Here is a 23599-nt window from a genome sequence, read left to right as displayed (position 1 = left end):
CCAGTCCCCAGACCCATAAGAAATAAATTTCTATTGTTTATAACTTACCCAGTCTATGGTATTTTGTTATAACAGCAAAAACAGACTAAGACACTATAGGTGTTGGCTCAGAAATGGCCCAGGACAACAGTCCCACAGGACATCCAAGGACAGGACATTGGGTGTGCCCTGTAATACAGAGGGGAGTAAAGTGTGGCATTCGTACAAAGTCCTGTGGTATCGTTGAGGTAGAACTCCCTACTGCACACTCTTTAATGCAAACCACACACACTTCACTGTAATTTTTTTTAAAGTTCACATTTTAAATTATTTTGCAGACATATACAATCCCAGTACTTCTCAAACTTTAAAGTACTCACAGATCACCTGGAGATCTTGTTAAAATGTGGATTCTGATTCAGGAGGTGTGGGTTGGGACCTGAGGTCCCACATTTCTAAGCTCTCAGATGATGCTGATGTTGCAAGTTCAAAGTCCATAATTTGAAAATCAAGGCACTGCTTCCCCAAACTACCAGCTCAATTCTAGCCCTAGTCTTTCCCAACATCCTTACAATGTATTACCCTTTGACCAATTCCTTCATTCCATGAATATTTTTAAGCATTGATTATTGCTGAGCAACTTGCTAGATACTAAAAATACATGTATGAACAAAAGTCCATTTTGAGGGTCTTGCAATCTACTTGGAAGATACAAGGACATGGGATTGGTAGGATGAGCCAACTTTCACTTCCTTTTATGTGCCTCTATATTGTTTGCATTTTTCACAAAGAACTATCACTTTGTGCAGTGAAGGTGCATATGAGATGCAATGGGCAGACAGGGGGCTTCATGGAGAGGGTGAGCCTTGAGTTCAACCTTGAAGAAGAAACTGATGTCAAACTCTCTCCTAAGGCATCTTTTTAACATTCCACACCAGAAGTGAGCTGTGGAATGCAAGAAAGACTAATTACAACGGGAAAATGGATGCTGAATAAAGGCAGAGAAGCCCCTATGCATCTTGGGCAGTATGAGCAATAAATCAAGATCACGGGGCAGAGTTTTGACTCTCTCAACATTACATTACTGAATACAAATGCCTTGCATCTCCTTCACCGGAGTGCAAAGATACCAAGATGTTTGGCTTTTGTCTGTCAGTCACTGGTGGATGAAAAATTAAGTCTGACATTTCTCAACCCTGACTTCTTACTGAGAAATTGTCACCACTGTCTGAACAATTACTGCTGTCTTAAAGCACAGTTACCCTCCACATATATTGTCTGAAACATATTTGAATATAATTCACTTTACAAAACAAACACATTCCAGGAAAGCTAGTGGTAAAATGAATTTCTCTAAGTCAGCTCCCACCTCACTTTCTCACTTAGTACATTGATTTAGAAATTCACTCTGGTTTGGGAGAACAGACTTGAGAAGATGGAAAGGTGAGGAGAAAGAACTATTTCTTATTATCCTCTTCTGGACAAATAATAAGTTGGCCATTTCGGGAACATATTATCAAACAGAAAATGTTAATTTTCTGATTATGCACATGACAAGTTAGCTACAATGAAAAAATTATTGACTGAAATCTAATTAAGAAATTGGGCCATAAGTTGTTTTACTTGAGGTTAAAAAAGCATGTGAAAAGGAAATCTTTTCTTCTTATTACATCTAGCTTTTTAAATGGAGTTCATCTCATTACATCTCATTCTGTGTATGAATCATAAATATTGCCTATTCCTGCTAGAGGAAGATCTCCCTCTGGTACAGCTCTCCTACCACGCTAGGCCAAGACGCAGCTCCCTCCTAGGGAAACTACCTCCCCGACACCCCTCCCTGACACTGCCCCTCCCACACCTGTCTCAGTTTTCCCTCTCCTTCAGACCCAATCCAGATGTCACTTTCTCCATAAAACCTTAGGCAATAAAACCTTATGTACAGTTTTCCTAAACAAGCCTTTGAAGTGTGGACTTTGTCCCAGGGAGATTTGCTCCAGAGTTTTTCATTCACATAGCCACATTGTCCCTGGGGGCACACCAGGCACATGCTTCACTGCAGAGAGTTTCCAAGTGAGTTTTCTCCCGAGTAAGATAACCTTTTATCTGTATCTTTCTTACAATAATTCCCATTTTATGCCCCCAAATTATGGTAAAGTGTAGGTGTCTTACCTTCCCCGACAGAGTCAACCCCTTGAGGTTGGGAACCACTTCCTCATTTGTGAATCTCTGACATTGCAGCAGAGTTGCACATACAGTAGGTGCTCAGTAATGAAGCAGTTACTCAACAAGTGCAGGGACACTACGAGACATGACTCTGGCCTCTGGTGAGGCTGGCAGTGCCCACAGAGGGTTCAGTCAGCTTCTCCATCCCTTACATGAATACCAACTTGCCTGGCTTTAGCATGAGTGATTCCATAACTTATTACATCTATATGTTCAAATGCATCTTAAGTGAGTCATCCCTGTCCTCCATATTCCCAATCAGAAGCAAGGGCTTACATGACGTACTGAGAACCTCTAACTTTCCTCTTCATCAGGAGGAGGCTCAGAACCCAGAGGCTACTCAGCAGTCAGGGCACGTATTCCCACAGAGAATCCAAGCTGGGGAGAAAACTCACTTGGAGACTCTCTGCATTGAAGCATGTGCCTGGTGTGCCCCCAGGGATGATGTGGTCATGTGGATAAAAAACTCAGAAGCAAATCTCCCTGGGCCAAAGCCCACACTTCAAAGGCTTGTTTAGGAAAACCGTACACTCAACCTTCTTTGTGTATTGTGAAAATAAACATTTACAGAACATTGGAATGTGTGAAAAATGTCCTTAGTTGTGTGTTTATGGAAAACACTTGGCAAGTATTTGCTATAAATGCTTCCTGTAAATGTTGTGAGTGAGAACCAGCAGGAAAATGTATGAGATGAGAGGAAGCCAACTCCCACAGCAAAAGAATGTCCCCTTCCCTTCCACACACCCCACGCACTGCCTCCACTCTGCACCCTCCACCCCACCCCTGCACAAACGAGGCCCCAGGGATCTGGGAATGTGAGGGTGGGGGACAGAGAAGTGGCAATCTGCGAAGGGGCCTCGAGGCTCGGCATTCCATGTTGGAGTGCAGAAAAGGAAACTGACTCGTGTTTCCTAGGTGATGACGCCCCCTAATAGGATTTCCTTCCCTTTCATGCATATTGGTTAACAGTTCTGATTCCAAGTCCCTCGTTCCAGCTGGAAACATGGCCTCAACACCCACCTGGTCTTCCCCACACCTGAAGACTAGTTTGCCTCTCAGTTAACTCTTGGATGCTTTCAGGTGAAAAGTAAAAAGTGGAAAGCAAGAGACTCAAATATATTTCTTTAGAACAAGATGCATGGGACATTTCTCTTAATTCCTCAACAATGGGCAAAGACCTCTGATGATATGAACTGAGAAGGGAAGACAGTGTTGCAGGCCACAGCAGTGAACACCTGTGGTTTTGCCAGGAAGCAACCTTGACCGCCTCCAGATTGCCCTCTGGGATGAACCAGGTCCTCCCCTGCCACATGAGGTATGTAGTGGGTACTGCAGAGAGGTTGGCTGCTCTTGGTTCCAAAGCAGCCTCCGTGATAAACAGTCTCAGTGTTGAAATATCAGGGAGATCAATTATCTTGCAGATGTTACACGCCAAAAGGCTACTTTTTTTCATTTCAGAATTCTTTCCTTTTTTAAGAAATAAAAGGACACAAATCCAATGTGCTTAAGCCTGCCAAGGCGAAGAGGCCCAGCTGCCTGACTGTATTTATATCTGCACAGGTACCCAGGGGAACTCCAGCCTCACTCTCAGCCTCGTCTCCAGGTCCCCTACCTCTGCCCAGAGGTCCTCACGTCTGTACCTGACTGGAGCTAATGACAAACATCCTTACACAGCAACTTTTATGTTGATTTGCAAAATGATTTAAGTACATTTCTAAAAACAAACATTAAGTCAAAAGGTCTCAGCATTTTTGCCACTTAAAGTATACCTATGTAACAAACCTGCATGTTCTACACATGTATCCCAGAACTTAAAGTATAATTTAAAAAAATACATATATATAAGTATTGATAAACCATAATCTAAAAATGATGTCATTTCATACTTCCCAAAGCAATGGAGGAGTTCCCTTTAAAATCATTTCACCGGCTCATCTAGACTTAACATGGGAAAGAAAAATCCATAGTCTCCTCTGATGGAAGAAGAAAGGGGCTATGAGGTCCCAGACTCTCCCAATCAGCCCCATGCTGTGGCTCTCCCCAACTATGCACCAGCACAGCCACTCCTTAATCATGAAAGAACCCAGGATTTCCTCTCCTCCAAGCAGCTGCACCCTTGCATGGCTGGGTATGTATGGTGGTAAGCGTAGGGGATTTTTTGGTAAGCTCTTTGGGGAAGAATTCCTACATCCAATATATATTTATGAATTCAGAGAATTAAGAAAATTCTGAATTGAGAAAAGACTGTCAGTTACTTCATTCTCCTACTCCCTTTGCCACCGCATTCCACCAGCATCAGCTGCCCCAGGACCGTGTAGGCCTCTCTCTTCCTGTCCAGATCCTCTTTTGTTTGTCCTTCAGCCATTCTGACAGTAGGTTCCTTGGGGCTTTTGGTCCAGCTCTGTGTTCTCTGCAGGCTCCTGCCCTAAGAGTCAGTAAGAGAGTGTTTCTCACCTCAGGCCATGACTTGGTACTATGGAATGGACATATGACTCACCCATTGAAAAGATCAAGACATATAAGTTAACCTCACCCATTCCACAGTCCCTCATATTGCTAAGAAGAGCAAATGGGATAATGCCTGAGAAGGCAAAAGCACCATCAACATCCAGCGGCTGGTGCCAGAGCAGGCAAACCAACTGCTGCATCACTTTCAAAAGGCTTGCAGGCCATAGACTGCTAGGAGCTTGAAATCAGCCACAGCAGGAGTATTGATACCACAGAAACCAGCAAATGCTGCAAAAATACTAATCAGATTTTTTTTTTTTAAGAAAAACTTATGTATTAGCATACTACCAAATCCAATGTAAAGTATTAAAAAGTCACCACCAGAGCTGTCTGGGTCCAAAGGCCCCATTCGCAATTTACTATCTATTGTAACAATGGGCAAGTTACTTCACCTCTCTGAGCCTCAGTGTTCTCATCTGCAAAATGCACACAATGATAGTGAGAATTCAATAAGGTAATGCATATAAAATGTTCATAACCATAGCTGGAAACATTCATTACTCAATATAGTTTAGCTTTCTTTTTGTTCCTACCATATGCAGAGTAGAGCCCTAAGCTACCAAGCTATCAGCAGAACTGACCCTTCTGTTGAAAACTAAATGTTGGTCTTCTTAGTCATTTGCTTATAGAGAACTCATGTCTGCTCATGTAACATATGCACATCTTCATGGCTTTCATAACTGAAACTTGTTGTAAGGCTTTATCCTATGTAGCTCAAACTGCCCAATTTGATGGTTCCACCAGGTCATGGAAAAAGAGATTCCTTCCAAGTTATGCTTCAGTTTTGATCTTCTGACACATATCACCTAAGGCCATAAAGGACTTCAGAGGGGGTAAAAAGAGGAACACAACCCTGTTCAGAGGTTCAACACATCCTATCTTTCATCATTCATTTAATTTAGATGGTCCGGTGACAGAAAGTAAGGACATAGGGCAAAAAAAGATGGTTCCTGCTCAAAATTTTCATGTTTGAGAGAGATAATAATCAAATAATAAAACATATGATTATATAATTCCAAACTAAGTGCTATAAAGGGAGTAACATGGAAACAAAACTAATGAAAGAGGAGCCTGAAGGGTAAGGTCCTGCAGGATTAATCTGGGGATAAGTGGGCAAGAGGGGAAGGCATGGAGAAAGCAGGAGCTGAGTCAGCAGAAAAAGCATGTGCAAGGGCCCTGTGGCATAGGAGCATCACCAGTCAAGTACTGAAAGATTGGCTAGGGTGACCTTCCTGATCTTGGCAAATGCAAGTTTGTACACAGGTGTGAATGACATTAACCAGGGTCTTAGATTCAAAAAGTCTCCAGATATCAGGACCAGTGTTACAGAGCAGCATTTGATAAACCAACCAAAGAGAAGTTAGTTGTTAGGGTTGTTATATGTGTTGTTAAAATTGTTTCAGTTGCTTTATAAAACAGAAGAAAAATATTGTCTATTATTTATGATGTATGCCAAATTCTGGAACCTTGGGTTTTACCAGTGCAGGCAAAAAGTTGATAAAATTAAGGTCAATGTAAAAATAAAATTACCCGACAATGTCAACCACTACTGGGTGCACCAGGTGTATGGCATAGTTCCTAAGGGGGAAGCTATTTTTAACTAATACAAAGGGACATTTGGGAACATTACCACCTAAATTTTATTATACCAGTCCAAACTGCCCTTCTGATTTGGTAGGCAGGTTGCTAATACTGGCTGGGCTCTGGTCACATGAATCCTGTTCAAAAAGGGAAGTCAGCAGTGACTCACCCAAGCCCAAGCATCAGCATATCTGGGGCAAGGCCATTTTGGGGCATACCGATATAGTTTCTAATTTGGTTTTCATTCCAGGACGGACAAAGGCCAGAAGGGCAGCTGCATCCAGAGAGGTTAGAGCGTGTTCCAGATGGAGATCTACTTCTGTGGTTTCCATCCACGGGGTGAATCTGGCCAAAAGGTGGAACACCAGAACCCTCTGGGCGGAGTCCTGCCACTCACTCGATCCAGGCACTCATTTAACAAATGTGTGCTGAGTGTCTTCTGTGTGCCTGGCACTGCCTCCGGCACTGGGGTACCGCAGTAACATCATGGATACTCTGTGCTTTTATGAGGTTTGCTGGCTAGTAAGGGTGAACAGGAAATAAAGAAAACAGTGAATACAGAGCATGTGAGAAATGTTAAATTTTGAGAGAAATAAAGGAGGTAAGGTAGACAGGGAGCAAGAGGAGGAAATCAGTATTTTATATCCAGAGGTGACAGAAAGCTGCTCAGAGACTAAAGGAAGTGAGGCAATGAGCCACGTGGCTACCCAGAAACAGATTCCTAGGAGAGAAAGCAAAAAGTAAAAGGCCCAGAGGCCAGAGGTATCTGGTATGTTCAAGGCCAACAAGGGTGCTATGGATGGAATTGTGCCCTTCCAAAATTCACATGTTGAAGCCCTAACCCCCTGTATAGCATGTGACTATATTTGAAGGTAGGGCCTTTAAAGAGGCAATTAAAATCAAATGAGGCCATCAGGGTAGGGTCAGAATCTGGTATGACTGGTGTTCTTATAAGAAGCAGTGACAACAGGGTGTGAGTGCACAGAAGGATGGCCATGTGTAGAGGTAGCAAGAAGGCAGCTGTTTACAAGCCAAGAAGGGAGGCCTCAGAGACACCAACCCTGCCAGCAGCTAGATCTTAGACTTCCAGCCTTCACAGCTGTGAGAAGATAAAGTTCTGTAGTTTAAGCCAACCAGTCTGTGATATTTTGTTATGGCAGCCCTAGCTGACTTATCCAAAGGGGGTCTCTGTGTGTGGAGTTGAAGGAGGAAGGAGTAGGATAGAAGGACATAAGGATGGAGAGCCAGAACACTGCAGAGCCTTGAGAGCTGTAGCAAAGGTGCTGAATGTTTACTCTGAGTTAGATGGGAGTCACTGGAGGTTGTAGGCAGATGAGTGACGTGATCTGACCAATACTGGAAGAAACACTATGGCATCTTAACATTCTGGCTACTGTGTTGAAGACAGAAAAGATGAGCAAGGGTGGGAGCAGGCAATACCAATCAGAGGTTGTTACACTATTACAGGAGAGAGGTTTGATGTACTGGATTACTGTAATGGTGGTAGAAGTGGGGAAAGGAGGTAGGTTTCTGGAAAGCAGAGTCAATAGGATTTTGAGAGTAGAGTCAATAGGATTGAAAGTAGAGTAAACAGAATTTGCTGGCATTAGTTTGTTGGTAACTGGGTCTTAATGGAAAAAAGAGTAACTCACTGAGCCAGAGACTTTAGTCACTGGGTTGGCCTACCAAGGCAACCCATATTCAGTGCCATGAAACATTTAAATAGCAAAGTCCTGAGTAGGTTTAGCCACACTGAACCCCTGTGGAAGGCAGAGCCATTGCTAGAAGGATATTTGTAGCAAAATATCAATTGAATGGGGAATTCAAGCAACGGAGAAAAACATACAAAATCAAGCATCTAAGCTTCCATTTTAGAAAGCTAGAAAAAAAAAGAACAAATTAAAAATCAAAGTAAGATGAAGAAAAGTTAAAAAAAAATAATGGAGTGGAAATCAGTGAAATTGAAAACTGGAAAGCAATATAGAAAAATCAATAAAATCAAAAGCTAGTTTTTTGAAAAGATCAATAAAAACAACAAATCTCTAGCCAGGCTCAACAAGATGAAAAGAAAAATGACAAATTATTAGCATCAAAAATGAAAGAAGAGTCAACTTTATGGATCCCATGGATATAATAAAGGAATATTATGAACAACTCTATGCTCAAAAGTCTGATAACGTAGACGAAATGGACCAATTCCTTGAAAGGCACAATCTACAAGAACCCACACAAGAAGAAATAGACAATCTGAATAGACCTATATCTATTAAAGGAATTGAATAAATAATTAATGACCTTCCAAAATGGAAAGTATCAGGCCTGGAAGGTTTCGCTGGTGAATTCTATAAAATATTTAAACAAGAAAATGATACCAATTCTCTACAATCTGTTCCAGAAGGTAGAAGCAGAAGGAGTAGTTCTTAACTAATTCTATAAAACCAGTATCACCCTAATACCAAAACCAACGGCATAAAGAAAAAAAAATACAGACCTATATAGCTCTCATTAACATAAATGCAAATATCCTTCACAAAATTATCAAATAGAATCCAACAATCTATAAATAGAATCATGTACCACAAGCAAGTAGGATTTGTTCCAGGTATGCAAGGCTCATTCAACATTCAAAAATCAGTTGATGTAAAGCATTGTATCAACAGGCTAAAGAAGAAAAGTTGTATAATGGTATCAATAGACACAGAAAAAGCATTTGACAAAATCTAACATTCATTCATGATAAAAACTCTCAGCAAACTAAGAATAGAGCAGTTCCTCAGCTACATAAAGAACATCCACATAAAACTTACGGCTGACATCATACTTAATGGTGAGAAACTTGACTCTGCCCTAGGATCAGGATCAAGGCTAAGATGGTCGCTCCTATCACCCCTAGGTAACATCTTACTGTCAATCCCAGCTAGTGCAATAAGACAAGAAAAAAATAAAAGGATATACAGATTGGGAAGGAGGAAACAAAACTGTCTTTGTTCACAGGGGACATGACCGTCTATGTAGAAAATTCCAAAGAATTAATACATAAATTCTTGGAACTAATAAACAATTATAGCAAGACTGCAAGATATTGGCTTATCAATTGTAACAAATGAGCCATTCTAATGCAAGATGTTAGTAACAGAGAAAGCTTACTTTTGCTCAACTTTTCCATAAACCTAAAACTGTTCTAAAACACAATGTCTATTAATTAAAAAATTAAAAAGGCAGAGAGGTCTGCGTTCTCTTAACTTGAGAAAAACAGAAGAGAGAGGATTCCCAGAAACCTTTCCCCTTCAAAGAAGTAAGAAGTGAGCTGCAGTTCTTTTAACTCTTGCATTAGAACAATTAAAGCAGAAAAGGGAGAAGAAATAGCAAACCCCCAGCAGAGCAGCTGCTGAGGTTCGCACAGTTAAGGTAGAAAATGCACATTTAAAGGTGGAAGCTTGGTCAATTACAGCAGGAAGAAAGAGGGCTTGTCACAGAGCAGGTACTGTACTCAATAAATATTTAACTAGCTAAACAAAACATAAAAATGAACAATGTGGGCTGAATTTGGAGAACTGGGTTGGAGAAATAATGGAAAGATACTAACTGGATCTAAGATAGAGAAACCACAATAGTTACTGTGAGCTAAGTCTTGGCTGGTACCTCAGTGAGGGAGTCAGGCACATGTGAGCCTTCTGAAGTTTTTAACCTTTCAATTCACACTGGACTTGGGTTTACAGTATGTCAACTGCATACAGTTCACTATGTAACTTAGTTTCATTTTTCTCAACAAATCCATCACTGTTTTAAAGTCCCACTGTGTTTTAAAATTTTCTGAGAGAAAAACCAACACAACAATAACAGCAAAAACCCTCTGGAGAAAGCTAACCAAAAAAGTCTGAAACCTCTTTCACTAAAGACTCTCCAAGATGGGTCGCTTTTGCATCAGAAACCATGAAAAGGCAGCCTGGGTCATCCTAGAAAAGTACTACACGTGCCTGGGCAATGACTTCCACAGGAACAACTGTGTGGGCAAGGAAATCACCATTATCTCTGACAAGAAGCTCCGCAACAAGGGGGCAGGCTGCATCCTGCGTCTGATGGAGCAGATTTGGAGGGGCCCAGTGAGAGGCATCTCCATCAAGTTGCAGGAGGAAGAGAGAGAAAAAAGGAGAGATAATGATGTTCCTGAGGTCTCAGCCCTGGACCTGGAGTTCACTAAAGTAGGTCCTGACACTAAGGAAACGCTGAGACTTTGGGGCTTTCACAGACTGTCCAACGTGTGGGTCTCTCGGCCTACAGTTGGGATAAATTTCAAAACACCACGTGGAGCTGTTTGGATCTTTCTGTAATGCTGTAGCATTTTCAGTTAACCTGGAACAACAGCAAACAAACAAGCAAGCATTCTGAACTTAATGCTCAGATTGGTACCAAGAGAGACAAGGAGGTAACAACCACCTTTCAGCTCTGCTTCAGATTTCAGACACCTCATCCAGCACCCCAAGAACACACGTGAGCACCCTAGGTGGTGTGAGCACACCACATAGGCACTGCTACAGTCAGCTAACAGAGGTTTGTGGACATTGCCTTCCCTCCCTGGGACAAGGGATCTTCTGAGATAAAACCAAGCCCACATTTAACAATGATCTCATCCTCATGCTTGAAGTATTCCATTCAAATCACTGGCTTTGGAAGTCAGAAATTCTTCCTTCCAGCTCAATTAGTAAATCTAATCACATATTCACACTCTCAAGGGGTCCCGATTGTTTGGCAGTAACAGCTTGGTTATTCACAATCAACGAAATTAATGCCACTATTTTTAAAACATTTAAAAATCCTGTATATACGAACAAGCCTCCAAGCTGTGGACCTTGGTCAAAGAAAGAACAAAAATTAAAGGCAGGAAAAGTACTTAAATGAATTATGAGACAAAGAATCATTTCAAACATCCCAGCAAGGCTGTGCCTTTGGGGTCCTTGTTATTCTAAACTGAATCCTTTCTCCACATCACCTAGAAGAAAAATGTCACTCAAATGAAAAATGTTCCTTTACATGGGATTGTGTGTTTAATTGGCAACATATAATTTTATTTAAAAAAAAAAATGAAGAGCAATTGCTGTTGAAGCCATTTCGGGGATGAGAGAAGGGGAGGCTCTGTCAGCACACTGGGAACAAAAAAATGATGTGCACTAAGCGTTATTCCAATCATTTGCTTCATAGTTAAGTTTAATTACACATTACACACTGCCCTGTAATTATGTCGCTTGGGGAACTGCCAATTTACCCCGTGAAATGTTAAAAGTCCCTCAGTTTATTTTAAAGTCTGGGCATCGCCTCCACCAGCACCCTGCCTTAATGCACAGGGACTACTTGGTTCCTGTTCCCTTCAATGCAGACTGGTGTGTCCTGCGAGGGATCCACTCTGTGGTCTGACTCCTGGTACAGAGGGCTGATGACGCGCAGAGCTCCCAGAGCACTGGTCCAGTGCAGTCTGTTTGTAATATAATCTTGTGACTTTTTTTCTTTAGAATTCACAATGGGAGAAACTGGGAAACATGCCTCTTCCTCTTCTTCAGTCTCAGGAGGTTGGGATTAAAGTACTTTATTCTCAGCCAGGGAATAAACGCCCAACCAAAGATGAAATGTCTGCTTTCTGGGAGTTTACAAGGATGAAAAGATAAATACCGAGCAAATACATATGAAACTCCCAGAAGACTGTACATCAGTCAAGTACTACTTTAAGGAGTAGGAATGGGAACAATCAACTCAAATGGTTGAAGCACCTTCTATGTGCTGGCGGTGTGCTCAGAACTTCACAAATGTCATTTACAGACTATCAGCATCAACAGGCACTAACTCGAGTGCCTTCAAGTACCAGGTAGATAACTAGAAAGCAAGAAGCAGTCAGCCATAATACAAGAAGGTGTCTGGGGCTCTCAGTGAATTGGGGAGGGAGTGTAAGCCCTGACAAAAGGCAATCAAATTCTCTTCTTTTTAAAAACACTGGGTCAGTGAAGCAAAACACATCCGTAGGACTCATTTGAACTGTGGCTACCACCTCCATATGAATCTATAAGCCCTCAAAAGCACATGGTATGGACAATGGACACATATTATCTGGATTTAAAATTCAGCTCTGGTACTACCTTAGCTGTGTGACTTTGGGCAAGCCACTTAACCTCTCTGTGTGTCAGTTTCCTCATCTGTAAAATGGAAACAGTAACAGTGGCAACCTCAGAGGGGTGCTGCAAGAAATAAATGAAAATGCTCAGCTTAGTTGTTCTAGTGAGCTCCAAACATGTGATTGCTGTTATCACTGATGTTTATGCTTCCTGACCGGAAAAGCTGAAAAGAGATTCCCCAAAACGACTCTGAACTTGAGGTGGGCCTTGAAGAGAAGAACAGAGAGATCTATAGACTGGAAGGAAAGGGCACAAGGTTTCGTTATCTTCCCACGTCTGGGAACATTGAAGGGAAATTTCAAATAATGTATGTGAAGTACTCAGAACATAGTAAAGGCTCAAAAGATAGTAGCTTTTCTCACGCTAGATAATTTCAGAGCATTTTCTTGAGGTTTCTGCCTCAAAAAATCCAGGCCTCCCTGTGTCAACCATTAGTTAGGATCTAAATCATTACTTCTCCCAACTATTTTGTATAAGTATGATTTACTATGTACGCATCATGAGGAGGAAAAACCCACTTAAAGGTTTTAAAATAGTATAAACTAAACATACTTTAAATTCTTCATTTGTTTAAAAAAGTGGCTATAATGAAACAATCTTGAGAAAACAATTCCTCAGTAGAAACAGCCATCTTTACTCACAGTCTTTCTTACTTGATACATTATAAATATTTCTCTTCTGATTTGGTATAATATTAGAAACATATATATGCTCTCACAATTGCATGAAACCATTGTGATTAATCTTATTTTTAAAGGCATTTCTATTTTCCCCCCTCTCAAGAAATTCATCATCTTCTATAACAGTCAGCCAGTATGCAAAGATTTTCCAACTAGATGAAATGTTAATCATAAATTATGAGGGATGCTGAAGCAAGAACTGTAAGGTACTGTCACCGGATTGTATATATTAATTATGTGATTTTTTTTTTTTGGTATAGCAATTATATCTCGATAAAACTAGAAAAGAAAAAAGAATTGTGGATATGTAAGGAACACACAGTTTCCAGGATTTACTTTTAAATTTGTTCCTGGAAACCTCAAGATTATACAAATTCAATTGGGTAACAGCTTTGTTGGGTAGGATTTTATCAACTGGTTGGGTATCAGTTTAATTAAGAAAATATTTTATTTATGACATAGCACCATGTCCAATCAAACAGAGAAAAGGGGTCAGGCTTGTTCTATTCCACACTGACTGCCCACCAGAATACTTCTCTAAGAAGCAGTGCCATTGTTTAAAATTAGGTCGCTGGGAAAGGGGGCAAGCCCTAAGTGATTCTGACATAAGCAGTGTAATAACTTACAAAAGAATGAAATATTTACCTCCTCAATACATTGTGAAAAACTGCAAAGAAGTATCTAGCAATGTTTTTATAACTTGAGAGTTGTGCCCAGTATAAGTCACATCTAAAAATCCCAAAGGAAACAAGGAATCTCTCAAGTAAAAAAAACAAATAAACAACTACTCCCTTCACTTGCTTGCTTTTCTATTTCAGGTATTTCACAATCAGATCCTGCCTTTCTTCACCACCACAGCTACTGCGCATGGCTCCATGCAGGTGTATGGTGGATGTTTGGTAATATTTCATGAAAAAGTCAATGAATGAATGAACGAATGAATGAATGAAAATGAATGTTAAAAGGATTTTTCTTCTTTTAGTTGGATACTTTTAGCATCTAAGAAATGGACTGTTTGTTTTCTATGTATATTTTTTCCTCTGAAAAAGATGTAAGCAATAATAGAAACATCTCATTTGCGGGCACTTGGATTTTATTGTTGCATGTTAAATGTTTATCTAACTTTTTTAGAGCCTGGGATTAATGCGCAGTTTGCTTCTGTCTGACTGTGATGCCAAGAGGGTTCAGATGACTGACAATAGTTTCTGAACATCCGAATACTTCTGCATGTTACTTCTCCTATCATCACTCTGAAACTAAAGACTATCTCTGAAACGTGAAAAGCTTTGCAATGACACCTTCCCTGGGCTCACTTATTCCTTAAAATAGCAACTTTTGGGTGTCAATCAAATATCTTTAGAAATGGCTTCCTGACCATGCTAGATTTCAGAAGATCTTTAACTGAATATGATGATTTGTTTGATAGTCCTGTGGACCTTCTACATTTTCTAATCATTCTCTCTTTGAATCTGTCCCCTTTCCCTCCATTCCAAGGATAACACTATTGCCCTCATCATACTCCAAGCCCAGAGACAGAAGGCTACACAACTGGAAGGAGCCTGAGATTTGCAGTCCGCATATGTAAGTTCAAATTCTACTTGTCGACTGGCTATTTGACAGATCAGAACTCTGCACCTCTTTAAGTCCCAGCTCCTGAATTTATAAAATGGTGATAACAATGCTTGTTCCTAGGGATTACTTGAAGACTGAGCTCATCTATGCAGCCTGTCTTGCATGTTACCAAAACCACACTAGGTATTCATTTGCTCTGGCCAAATGGGAAGGTGAATATTACCATGCAGAATTACGTCATCCTGAAACCACCCCATCTGCTAGTCATAGCCTTTTTCTTAAGTTTTTCTTATTATTCCAGTTCCACCTTTGAGAGAGCCCTAGGTTTCCTTGCCATTGCTTCCTGCTTTGTGGTTGAATCTTGGCTCCCACATTGGCCAGCATAGGTCTTCAGTCAAACTAAAACCAGGTAATCTGGGTTTCTCAGTAGTTCCCAGTGAATAATTAAATGCATCAAGAACATGGGCTGGGCTTGGTGACTCACACTTGTAATCCCAACAACTTGGGAGGCCAAGGCGGGCAGATCACCTGAGGTCAGGAGTTCAAGGCCTGGCCAGCATGACGAAACCCCATCTCTACTAAAACTACAAAAATTAGCTGGGCGTGGTGATGCATGCCTGCAGCCCCAGCTACTTAAGAGGCTGAAGCATGAGAATCACTTGAACCCAGGACACAGAGACTGTGGTGAGCTGAAAATGCACCACTGTACTACAGCCTGGGTGAAAGAGTAAGACTGTGTCTTTAAAACAAACAAACAAACAAACAAAAAACAACCCCATAAATTCTAAGTCTAAAGATTTTGTTTCCAAGGGAGTCACTAAGCTTCCTTCTTCCAAAACACTGAGAATTGTTATTCCAGGGAGTAAGAAAAAAGCAAAACAAAACATCTACAACACACTCAACTCTGTACCATTATCTTGTCTCTGAAAATAATGACAGCAGGATCACAGGCATGAGCCAAGAACCCTCCCCTCCACTTGTCTCTTTACTGAGATAGCCTCATACCATTCCCTTGGTGGGGAGAGCTGGGGAGTGAAGCATTTCTAGAAAAAGTAAAAGCAATTATACCCAGAGTAAATAAGACTTGGGAGTCTGAAATAATGCTATGCCCCAGATTTTACTCGGTGCACAGTAAGATACTCAGATTTGCAACTCCTCCTCGTGTTCTGAGCCTGTCCAAGTGTGGGGTAATTCAGTTACATCCACTGCTTTTGTCAGACACAGTTACAAAACTTTATTCGAATACAACATGAGAAACCGGGCTGCCCATCACAAAATTCGCATAGCAAAAATATACCTTTATTACTGTTAGGAGGAACAAAGGCCATGATTCTCCAATGGTAAAAAAGAATTGATCATGGTCAAGAGACCATTTAAACCAGAACTAAAGAAACTCTTTACTCATGTGAATTACAAGAAATGATTAAAAGCCACTATGTGCTAGGCTCTGTCAGGGGCTAGAATATAAACGAACCTTGGTGCCTGCTCACAAGACGTTTACAATCAATTAGGGAAACCGAAAGTAAATACAGTTAAGGTTGTACAATGTTCTAGGATTTAAATTGTGTGTCCACGGTGCAAAGAGAGTGGATGGAGTCATCCGGGTAGAGGGTCAGGAAGCCTTCTTCAGACAGAAGATGGCCTTTGCCATGAGGACTGTCCAACAGACACATGGTGTGGGACAGGCACTCAGGCAGAAGCAAGAATGGGAGCAAAGACATAGTGGTAGAGATTTGCCTGGCTAGTTAGGCCTACCATCATTTATATAGGCAAAGGCTACTATAGCGGGGGGATGGGGGATGGAAAGAGGGAAAGGAGAGTCGGTAGCAAGAGATAAAGTCACGGAGATAGGCTGCAGGCCAGGTATGGTCCCTGAAGCACCCAGAACTCTGGTTAGGAAGATCATCCTAGCAACTGGCACAGAATATGGGTTTGAAGGTTCCAGACATTAGCAAGGAAGCCACTAAGATAATATTGTGACAATATAGATGAATGAATTGGAGGGAATAAGAATGCTTAAGGAGTTAGAATATAGAGTGTGATGTCTACATGGGTCTGAGCTCAGCCACCCAGATCTCACTGCCTACTGCATATGTCCTCCTAGACAGATGTCCTACATGCATGTAAGAGTCTGGATGGTCCAGATGCCTGCCCCTGCACAGACCTGCACTATCTATTTCCTTAATGACGCCACTGTCTATTCCCACTCAAGGCAGAAACCTCCCTCTTCCTTGGAGAAGGTCAAGTTGATTTTAGTTCCAAAGTAACTCATTCAAACTGTTCCATTTCATTGCCACTCCCACTCCCCTAGTTCAAGTTATCTCCATTTCTCTTTTATTTTTGCCCACATTTTATTTTTGCCTCTGGTCTTGATTTCTCACATTGGTTTTCTAGTGGGACAGTGATTTGTCTAAACTTCATTCTCATCTTGATTTAAAATACTTCAGAAATTCTTCACTGCCTTTAGGTCCAACAGACCTCTTCGGATGGCTTAAGACATCCCCACTGAACTAGCACATTCACCTCACAAGCCATGTTCCATTTGCCAGTCCCTGCCTTGGCCATCCTATACTAGCGTGGCTCCCCCGAACAAAGCATGCACCGTTATACCTTTGCTCTCGTGGTTCCCTCCACATGAGGTAGTACTCTCCATCTCTTCCCTTCACCGGGTTAACTAGTACTATTCAACAGCTCTGAGCCTAGATGTCACTTCCTCCAGGAAGCTTTCCTGACCTGACCCCCACATCTGTGTTGGTGACTTTCCTCTGTGTTCCCAGCATACTCAATCAAGACACACGCCAAGTGACTTGGAAACTGCCTGGTATTTGTCTCTTCACCCCACACCCCACCACCACCTCTACTTTTGATCTCTAGACAGTGAACTCCTCAATGTCAGGACCCATGAGCAACTTGTCTTCTTGAGGAATCCCCATCCTTTGGCTCACAGCTGGGTATTTGATGGTTACTAAGGAAATGTGCAGCCTCAGGGACTGAGACAAGCAAAGGTCCAGAGACAGAGTCATGGGGGTCCTGTGCATTTGATGGGCAGGCAGAGAAGAAACCCTCCAGAGAGATTAAGAGCAACTGTCAGCAACAGAGCCAAGACAGATCACTGGCTGCTGGGCAACAGAGGGTCACTAGAGAGTGTCAGGTGTCAAGGGCAAGGTCAGTGAGACAAAGGATGAGGAAAGTGCTCTGCATTTGGCAAGACAGCTTCCAGAAAGCAATGGAGAAATGTCTTGGAGCAGGCGGCTGAAAAGTGAGTGGCAGGCAAGATTAACACAGGGCAAAAAACAACTTGGGAACACATGGCTAGAAAGTGGGTGAGGGACCATGATACCTGGGAGTTACAAGGGCAACGAGGGAATATTTGTGCATATATACATGTGTGTTTGTGTGTGAGTTACAGTTATTTAAAATCTCAACTATAAAACTGACTGGCAAAGAGAGTGAATAGTGAGGCAATATTCAGGTACAGAATAAGCATTTATCAAATGAAAGATATAAATAACAAATGAAAAACTGCATTCATAGAGAAGATATACATCCTCAAAACAGATTTTTATCAAAATGTAAACTGAAAAGATTGAGCCCATCTTAACGTTTCAGAAAAGACCACTGAGCTCATAAATCAAAATTTAATTAGCTGTCCAGATCACTATTTCCACTACCTATAGCACTACTGCCATATCATGGAGATATCTATTTTCAAAGTCACCCTAAAATTTCCTTGCAGAGATCTTCAGACTTTATATATGCTCTACTAACCCCATGCATTCACATAAATAGCCTTAGCTTTCTATCTAGTAAATGCCCCAAAGTCAAATGGGACACAGAAAAAAATTAGGGAAAGGACACTTCTGAGAAACCAATAAAGTCATCTGAGATACAGGAAAGTCTAACCAATAAAGAAAAGTGCCTGTGGACCAAAAGCCACACTTTTCTTTACAAATAGGTTTTTTCTTTTAAGTCCTTATCAAATATAAAGTTTTGTCAGGCTGTCATGGTATTCATTTCACTTACAATGTTTAAAGAACACATTGAGGAAAACAGACTTAAAACATTAAATTACTTTTCATGAGACATATGCTTCTTATGCAATTAACAATACATTCAGCATCAATAAGCTCCAATTTTAGAAACACTCATCCATGAACATTAATCAGTTAATGGTAAATTCAATTTCTACTTAGCTTCTACTTTTCACGCTCAACTCTCCAAGGCTATACTACATGGTATCTCAAAAATATTAATTTACTTACTACAAAAGCAGATTACACTCTTAGAAACCATCTGTGCAACAAATATATTTGCATGTAAGTCAAATCAAAGTTTTATGGAAAAACAATTTTCTTATGTGGGACTGTATTTCTGACCAAACACCTGATCCCAAACCTTTTAGAGAAATGACAATAAAATTATCTGTATAATCAAATTGCAAATAATATTTCAGAATAGGTCAAAGTTTCCCAAAATGCATATATATAGAACAACACATAGATTTACAATATATTGCCTACACAGAACTCAGTGATCTGGCATGGCCTTATTCAAGGAGGTCACTGCTGGGTGGTACAGTTTTTCACTGTACAGACGGTCCCAGAGATTACAGATTTTGGCCAGGAGCACACCACTAGGCATGATGACAACCGAAGAAACATGCCCACATATTGCCAAATGCTCTCTAGGGGAATAATTACTGTCCCAACTAAGAACCGTCACGTCTCTCTGGTTTACAGAGGAAACTTGAGCCCACACCAAAGGAACTGCCCACACTGACATCACTGGATGATGATAGTGCCAGGCCTCCAACCCAGGTCTCCAGGGAGCCAGTGCCACAGAGAATCCAACAGAGAATGTGAGATTAATGGACATGCTCTTACTATATTTTAAGTTCAGCCTTACTCTTCCTGCTTTAGGCGACTTGTTCATCAAATACTTTCTAAGCTTACATCTAGTCATCATTTTAACCACTCACCAATTCCCCTGCCCCATTTATTCATATCCTTCCCTGATCTCAATCTTGGATCTACCTCATCTTGACTGAGTCTGGGTTCTTCTCCCTGAGGACAGGGTAGAGGTGTCAGCACAAATCCAGGGCTCCAACCGAGTAGCCCTGATAGATGAGTGTTCTCTGCCACTGTCACCTTAGGCTCCCATTCATTCATACTCGGTTTCTTCCATGCCAGCACTGCCCAGTCAGCAGGTGGCATCTTCCATTTCACAGAGAAAATAGAGTCCCCCACTTCCTTCTGCTCCACCCACAAATTAATCTACCTTTTTGACTGAAATTTGACTAGTCTGACGTGAAATGTAAGAAGGCATTTCTCTGCCTTCCCCATCTCTCCTATTTTTCTTTGTTTCTGTTTATCTTATTGTTCCTCCAGCATCAGACTAAACAGCCACTGAATTTGGAGTCATGCAGGTTTTTGGTAGGTAGTTCACTTTTGTTCCTTGTTATTTAAGAGTTTTTGTCATAATTCAATATTGGACTATATGAAATGGTTTTCCAGTATCTAATGTATTTTTAAACGCCATCAAAAGAAAATAATTAAAAGTTAAAATCCCCATTTCAGTCCCGATTGATCTCAATTCTGATTTTTTTTTTTTTTTAGTTTACTAAGAAAGCCAGAAAATATGGGATGATTCATCTAAAGCTAATCCCTCCGTATTTGTGCATTTGAAATTAACATTGAGTAGGAAACACAATATCTGAAAAGGGCCTTCATACTTACCCGGATATAGGCATCTTGGTGGTGCTTGGCAAAGTACAGCATGTTGTCCAGAGCCAACATCCCAGGTGGAGTCTGCGTGAAGTCCATGGCAGGGTTGACATGATTCTGTGAGTAAAACAAAATGCATGATAAGGTGATTTCTTCAGCAGATTTCACCAACCACCAGAGATCCAATTTCCCTCCTCGAGAGTGAAGTACTACAAGGCAAGCTACAAATAATCAAACATGATGACATTTTCTATCTCCATGTAAACCTACTGAGGTGGATGCAGCAACTTCTTTCTACTGCTCCTCAGGATAGCAAAACCAGATTTATACCTGGGAGTAGGAAACCGAGCTAAAGATTCAAATACAGGATTATTCTTAGACATGTGACATTGTGAGAAAAAGAAAATGATACGAAAATTATTTCTGGTAGCTGCACTAAAATGAAACCAACAGCATTTGGGTAGAAAAAGCTGGGATAAAGCCACACCTCTGGTATTTAATTCGGAAGCTGACTCCAAGGAAACTATGGCCTATTCACACCTTGACTCCGCATCCTTATGTGGGAGGTTAAATACAGCCGCATGCATTGATGGACTTTGTGAACTGTCCAGGTTTACACAGTCCATAGGCCTCTGAGCACAGGCACCGGATAAGTTCAGATATCCACAGCGTCCTGACATCTGTCTGCTCTCAGGAAGTCTGAGAACCTTCCTCTCTGGTCTTTAGGGTCACCATACACAGCACACAGAACCCCAAAGGTGAAATAATAGTTGCAGATATGCAGAACTCAAACACCTCAGCAAATGAAAAACAATCCAATTTAAAAGTGGGCAAAAGACATGATTAGACATTTTTCAAAAGAAGACACACAAATGGCCAACAAGCATATAATGCTCAACATCAGTAATCATTGGAGAAATGCAAACAAAAACAACAATGAGATACCATCTCACACCAGTCAGAATGGTTATTAGTAAAAAGGCAAAGAATAACAGATGGCAAGAAAAGGGAAAAAAGAAAATGCTTATATACTGTTGATGGGAATGTAAATTAGTGCAACCTCTATGGAAAACACTATGGAGATTTCTCAAGAACTAAAAATAGAACTACCATTCAATCCAGCAATTCCACTACTGGGTATCTACACAAAGGAAAAGAAATCATTGGCTGGGCACGGTGGCCACTCCTGTAGTCCACTTTGGGAGGCTGAGGCGGGTGGATCATGAGGTCAGGAGTTTGAGACCAGCCTGGCCAACATGGTGAAACCCCTAAAGATACAACAAATTAGGTAGGTGTGGTGGCACGGGCCTGTAATCCCAGCTACTCAAGAGGTAGAGGCAGGAGAATTGCTTGAATCTGGGAGGCGGAGGTTGCAGTGAGTCCAGATTACGCCATTGCACTCCAACCTGGGCAACAGGGCAAGACTCTGTCTCCAAAAAAAAAAAAAAAAAGAAAGAAAGAAATCATTATACCAAAAATCACCTGCACTCTTATGTTTATTGCAGTACTATTCACTATAGCAAAGATAGAGAATGCACCTATGTGTCCACCAATGGATAACTGGATCAAGAAAATGTGGTACATATACATAATGGGATACTATTTAGTCATAAAAAAAAGAATGAAATCATATCTTTTGTAGCAACATGAATGGAACTGGAAGCCATTATTTTAAGTGAAATAACTCAGAAACAGAAAGTCAAATGTCACATATTCTCACATAGAAGTGGGAGCTAAATGATGTGCACACGTGGGCATAGGGTGTGGAATGATAGACAACGCAAACTCAGAAGGCTGGGAATTGGTGGGATGACAAGAAATTGCTTACTGAGTACAATGCACTATGTAGGTGATGGGTACACTAAAAGCCCTGACCTCCCCACTATGCAGTATATCTATGTAACAAAAGTACACTTGTACCCCATAAATTTACCCAAATAAAAATAGTTACAAATATGCCTAAGAGGAGAAGACCTGGCTGATCTGAACTCTCCATATACTTGAGATCACTCAGCAAAAACACCACAAGACTCTTAGTAAGATTAGCAATTTACTCTTCACCATTAATTACTGAAAACAACGACCAAGAACTATTCTGAAAATTCAGATCTGCCATTTTTTCCAAGAGGGTGGATAGGAGGCAGGATTAGTTGCAGCTTCCACTCGGAAGGATAGAGCAGCATGTGGAGACTTACACCATGAACTTTTGTTCCAAGAACTAATGCAGGAACATACCAGGAAAGCTGAGATAATTCACAGACGCTTTGAAGGAACTGGATCACCACTGCAGGCTCCCTGGGAGGCAACCAGCACACTAAACAAAAACATAACCAAGGACCCACACCACTTCACTCCCCTACTAACTCCACTGAAGCAGGTGCAGTTATCCATGGCTGCAAGACCTGAAGACGGATCATATCGCAGGACTCTGCAGACACGTGCCAGTACCAGCACGGAGCTGGGTAGCTCTGTTGGGTGGCTAGACCTAGAAGAGCAAACACAATCACTACAGTTTGGCTCTTAGGAAATCACATTCTTAGGAGAAGGGGGAGAACACCACATCAAGGGAGCACTCTGTAAGACAAAAGAATTTGAACAGTAGTCCTTGAGTCCCAGATCTTCCCTGTGACTTAGTCTACCCAAATGAGAGGGAACCAGAAAAACAATTCTGGTAATATGACAAAACAAGCTTCTTTAATACCGCAAAAGATTATACCAGCTCACCGGCAATGGATCCAAATCAAGACAAAATATCCGAATTGCCAGAGTAAGAATTCAGAAAGTGGATTATTAAGTTACTCAAGGAGGCAGCAGAGAAAGGTGGAGTCCAATTTAAAGAAATAAAAAACACTGTAATCCCAGCACTTTGGGAGGCCGAGACGGGCGGATCACGAGGTCAGGAGATCGAGACCATCCTGGCTAACACGGTGAAACCCCGTCTCTACTAAAAAATACAAAAAAAACTAGCCGGGCGAGGTGGCGGGCGCCTGTAGTCCCAGCTACTCGGGAGGCTGAGGCAGGAGAATGGCGTGAACCCGGGAGGCGGAGCTTGCAGTGAGCTGAGATCCGGCCACTGCACTCCAGCCTGGGCGACAGAGCAAGACTCCGTGTCAAAAAAAAAAAAAAAAAGAAATAAAAAACAGGATACAGGATACAGGAAAGAAAAATTCTT

General features: G+C 41.3%; 1 protein-coding gene across 6 annotated transcripts in view; it reads right to left on the bottom strand.

Moving 5' to 3' along the window:
* Positions 1-23599, bottom strand: part of ELMO1 (engulfment and cell motility 1) — a 575941-nt gene that overhangs the window by 251552 nt on the left and 300790 nt on the right. For all 6 annotated transcript variants that reach the window (XM_015133709.3, XM_077995014.1, NM_001257647.1 and 3 more), the window contains 1 exon segment: positions 20440-20544. In XM_015133709.3, coding sequence (XP_014989195.1) covers positions 20440-20544 — 105 coding nt within the window.

This window comes from Macaca mulatta, chromosome 3, assembly GCF_049350105.2.
Source record: "Macaca mulatta isolate MMU2019108-1 chromosome 3, T2T-MMU8v2.0, whole genome shotgun sequence".
NCBI classification, from domain to species: Eukaryota; Metazoa; Chordata; class Mammalia; order Primates; family Cercopithecidae; genus Macaca; species Macaca mulatta.
The sequence above is the reverse complement of the archived record's forward strand: the minus strand, read 5'-3'. Positions and strand labels throughout refer to the sequence as shown.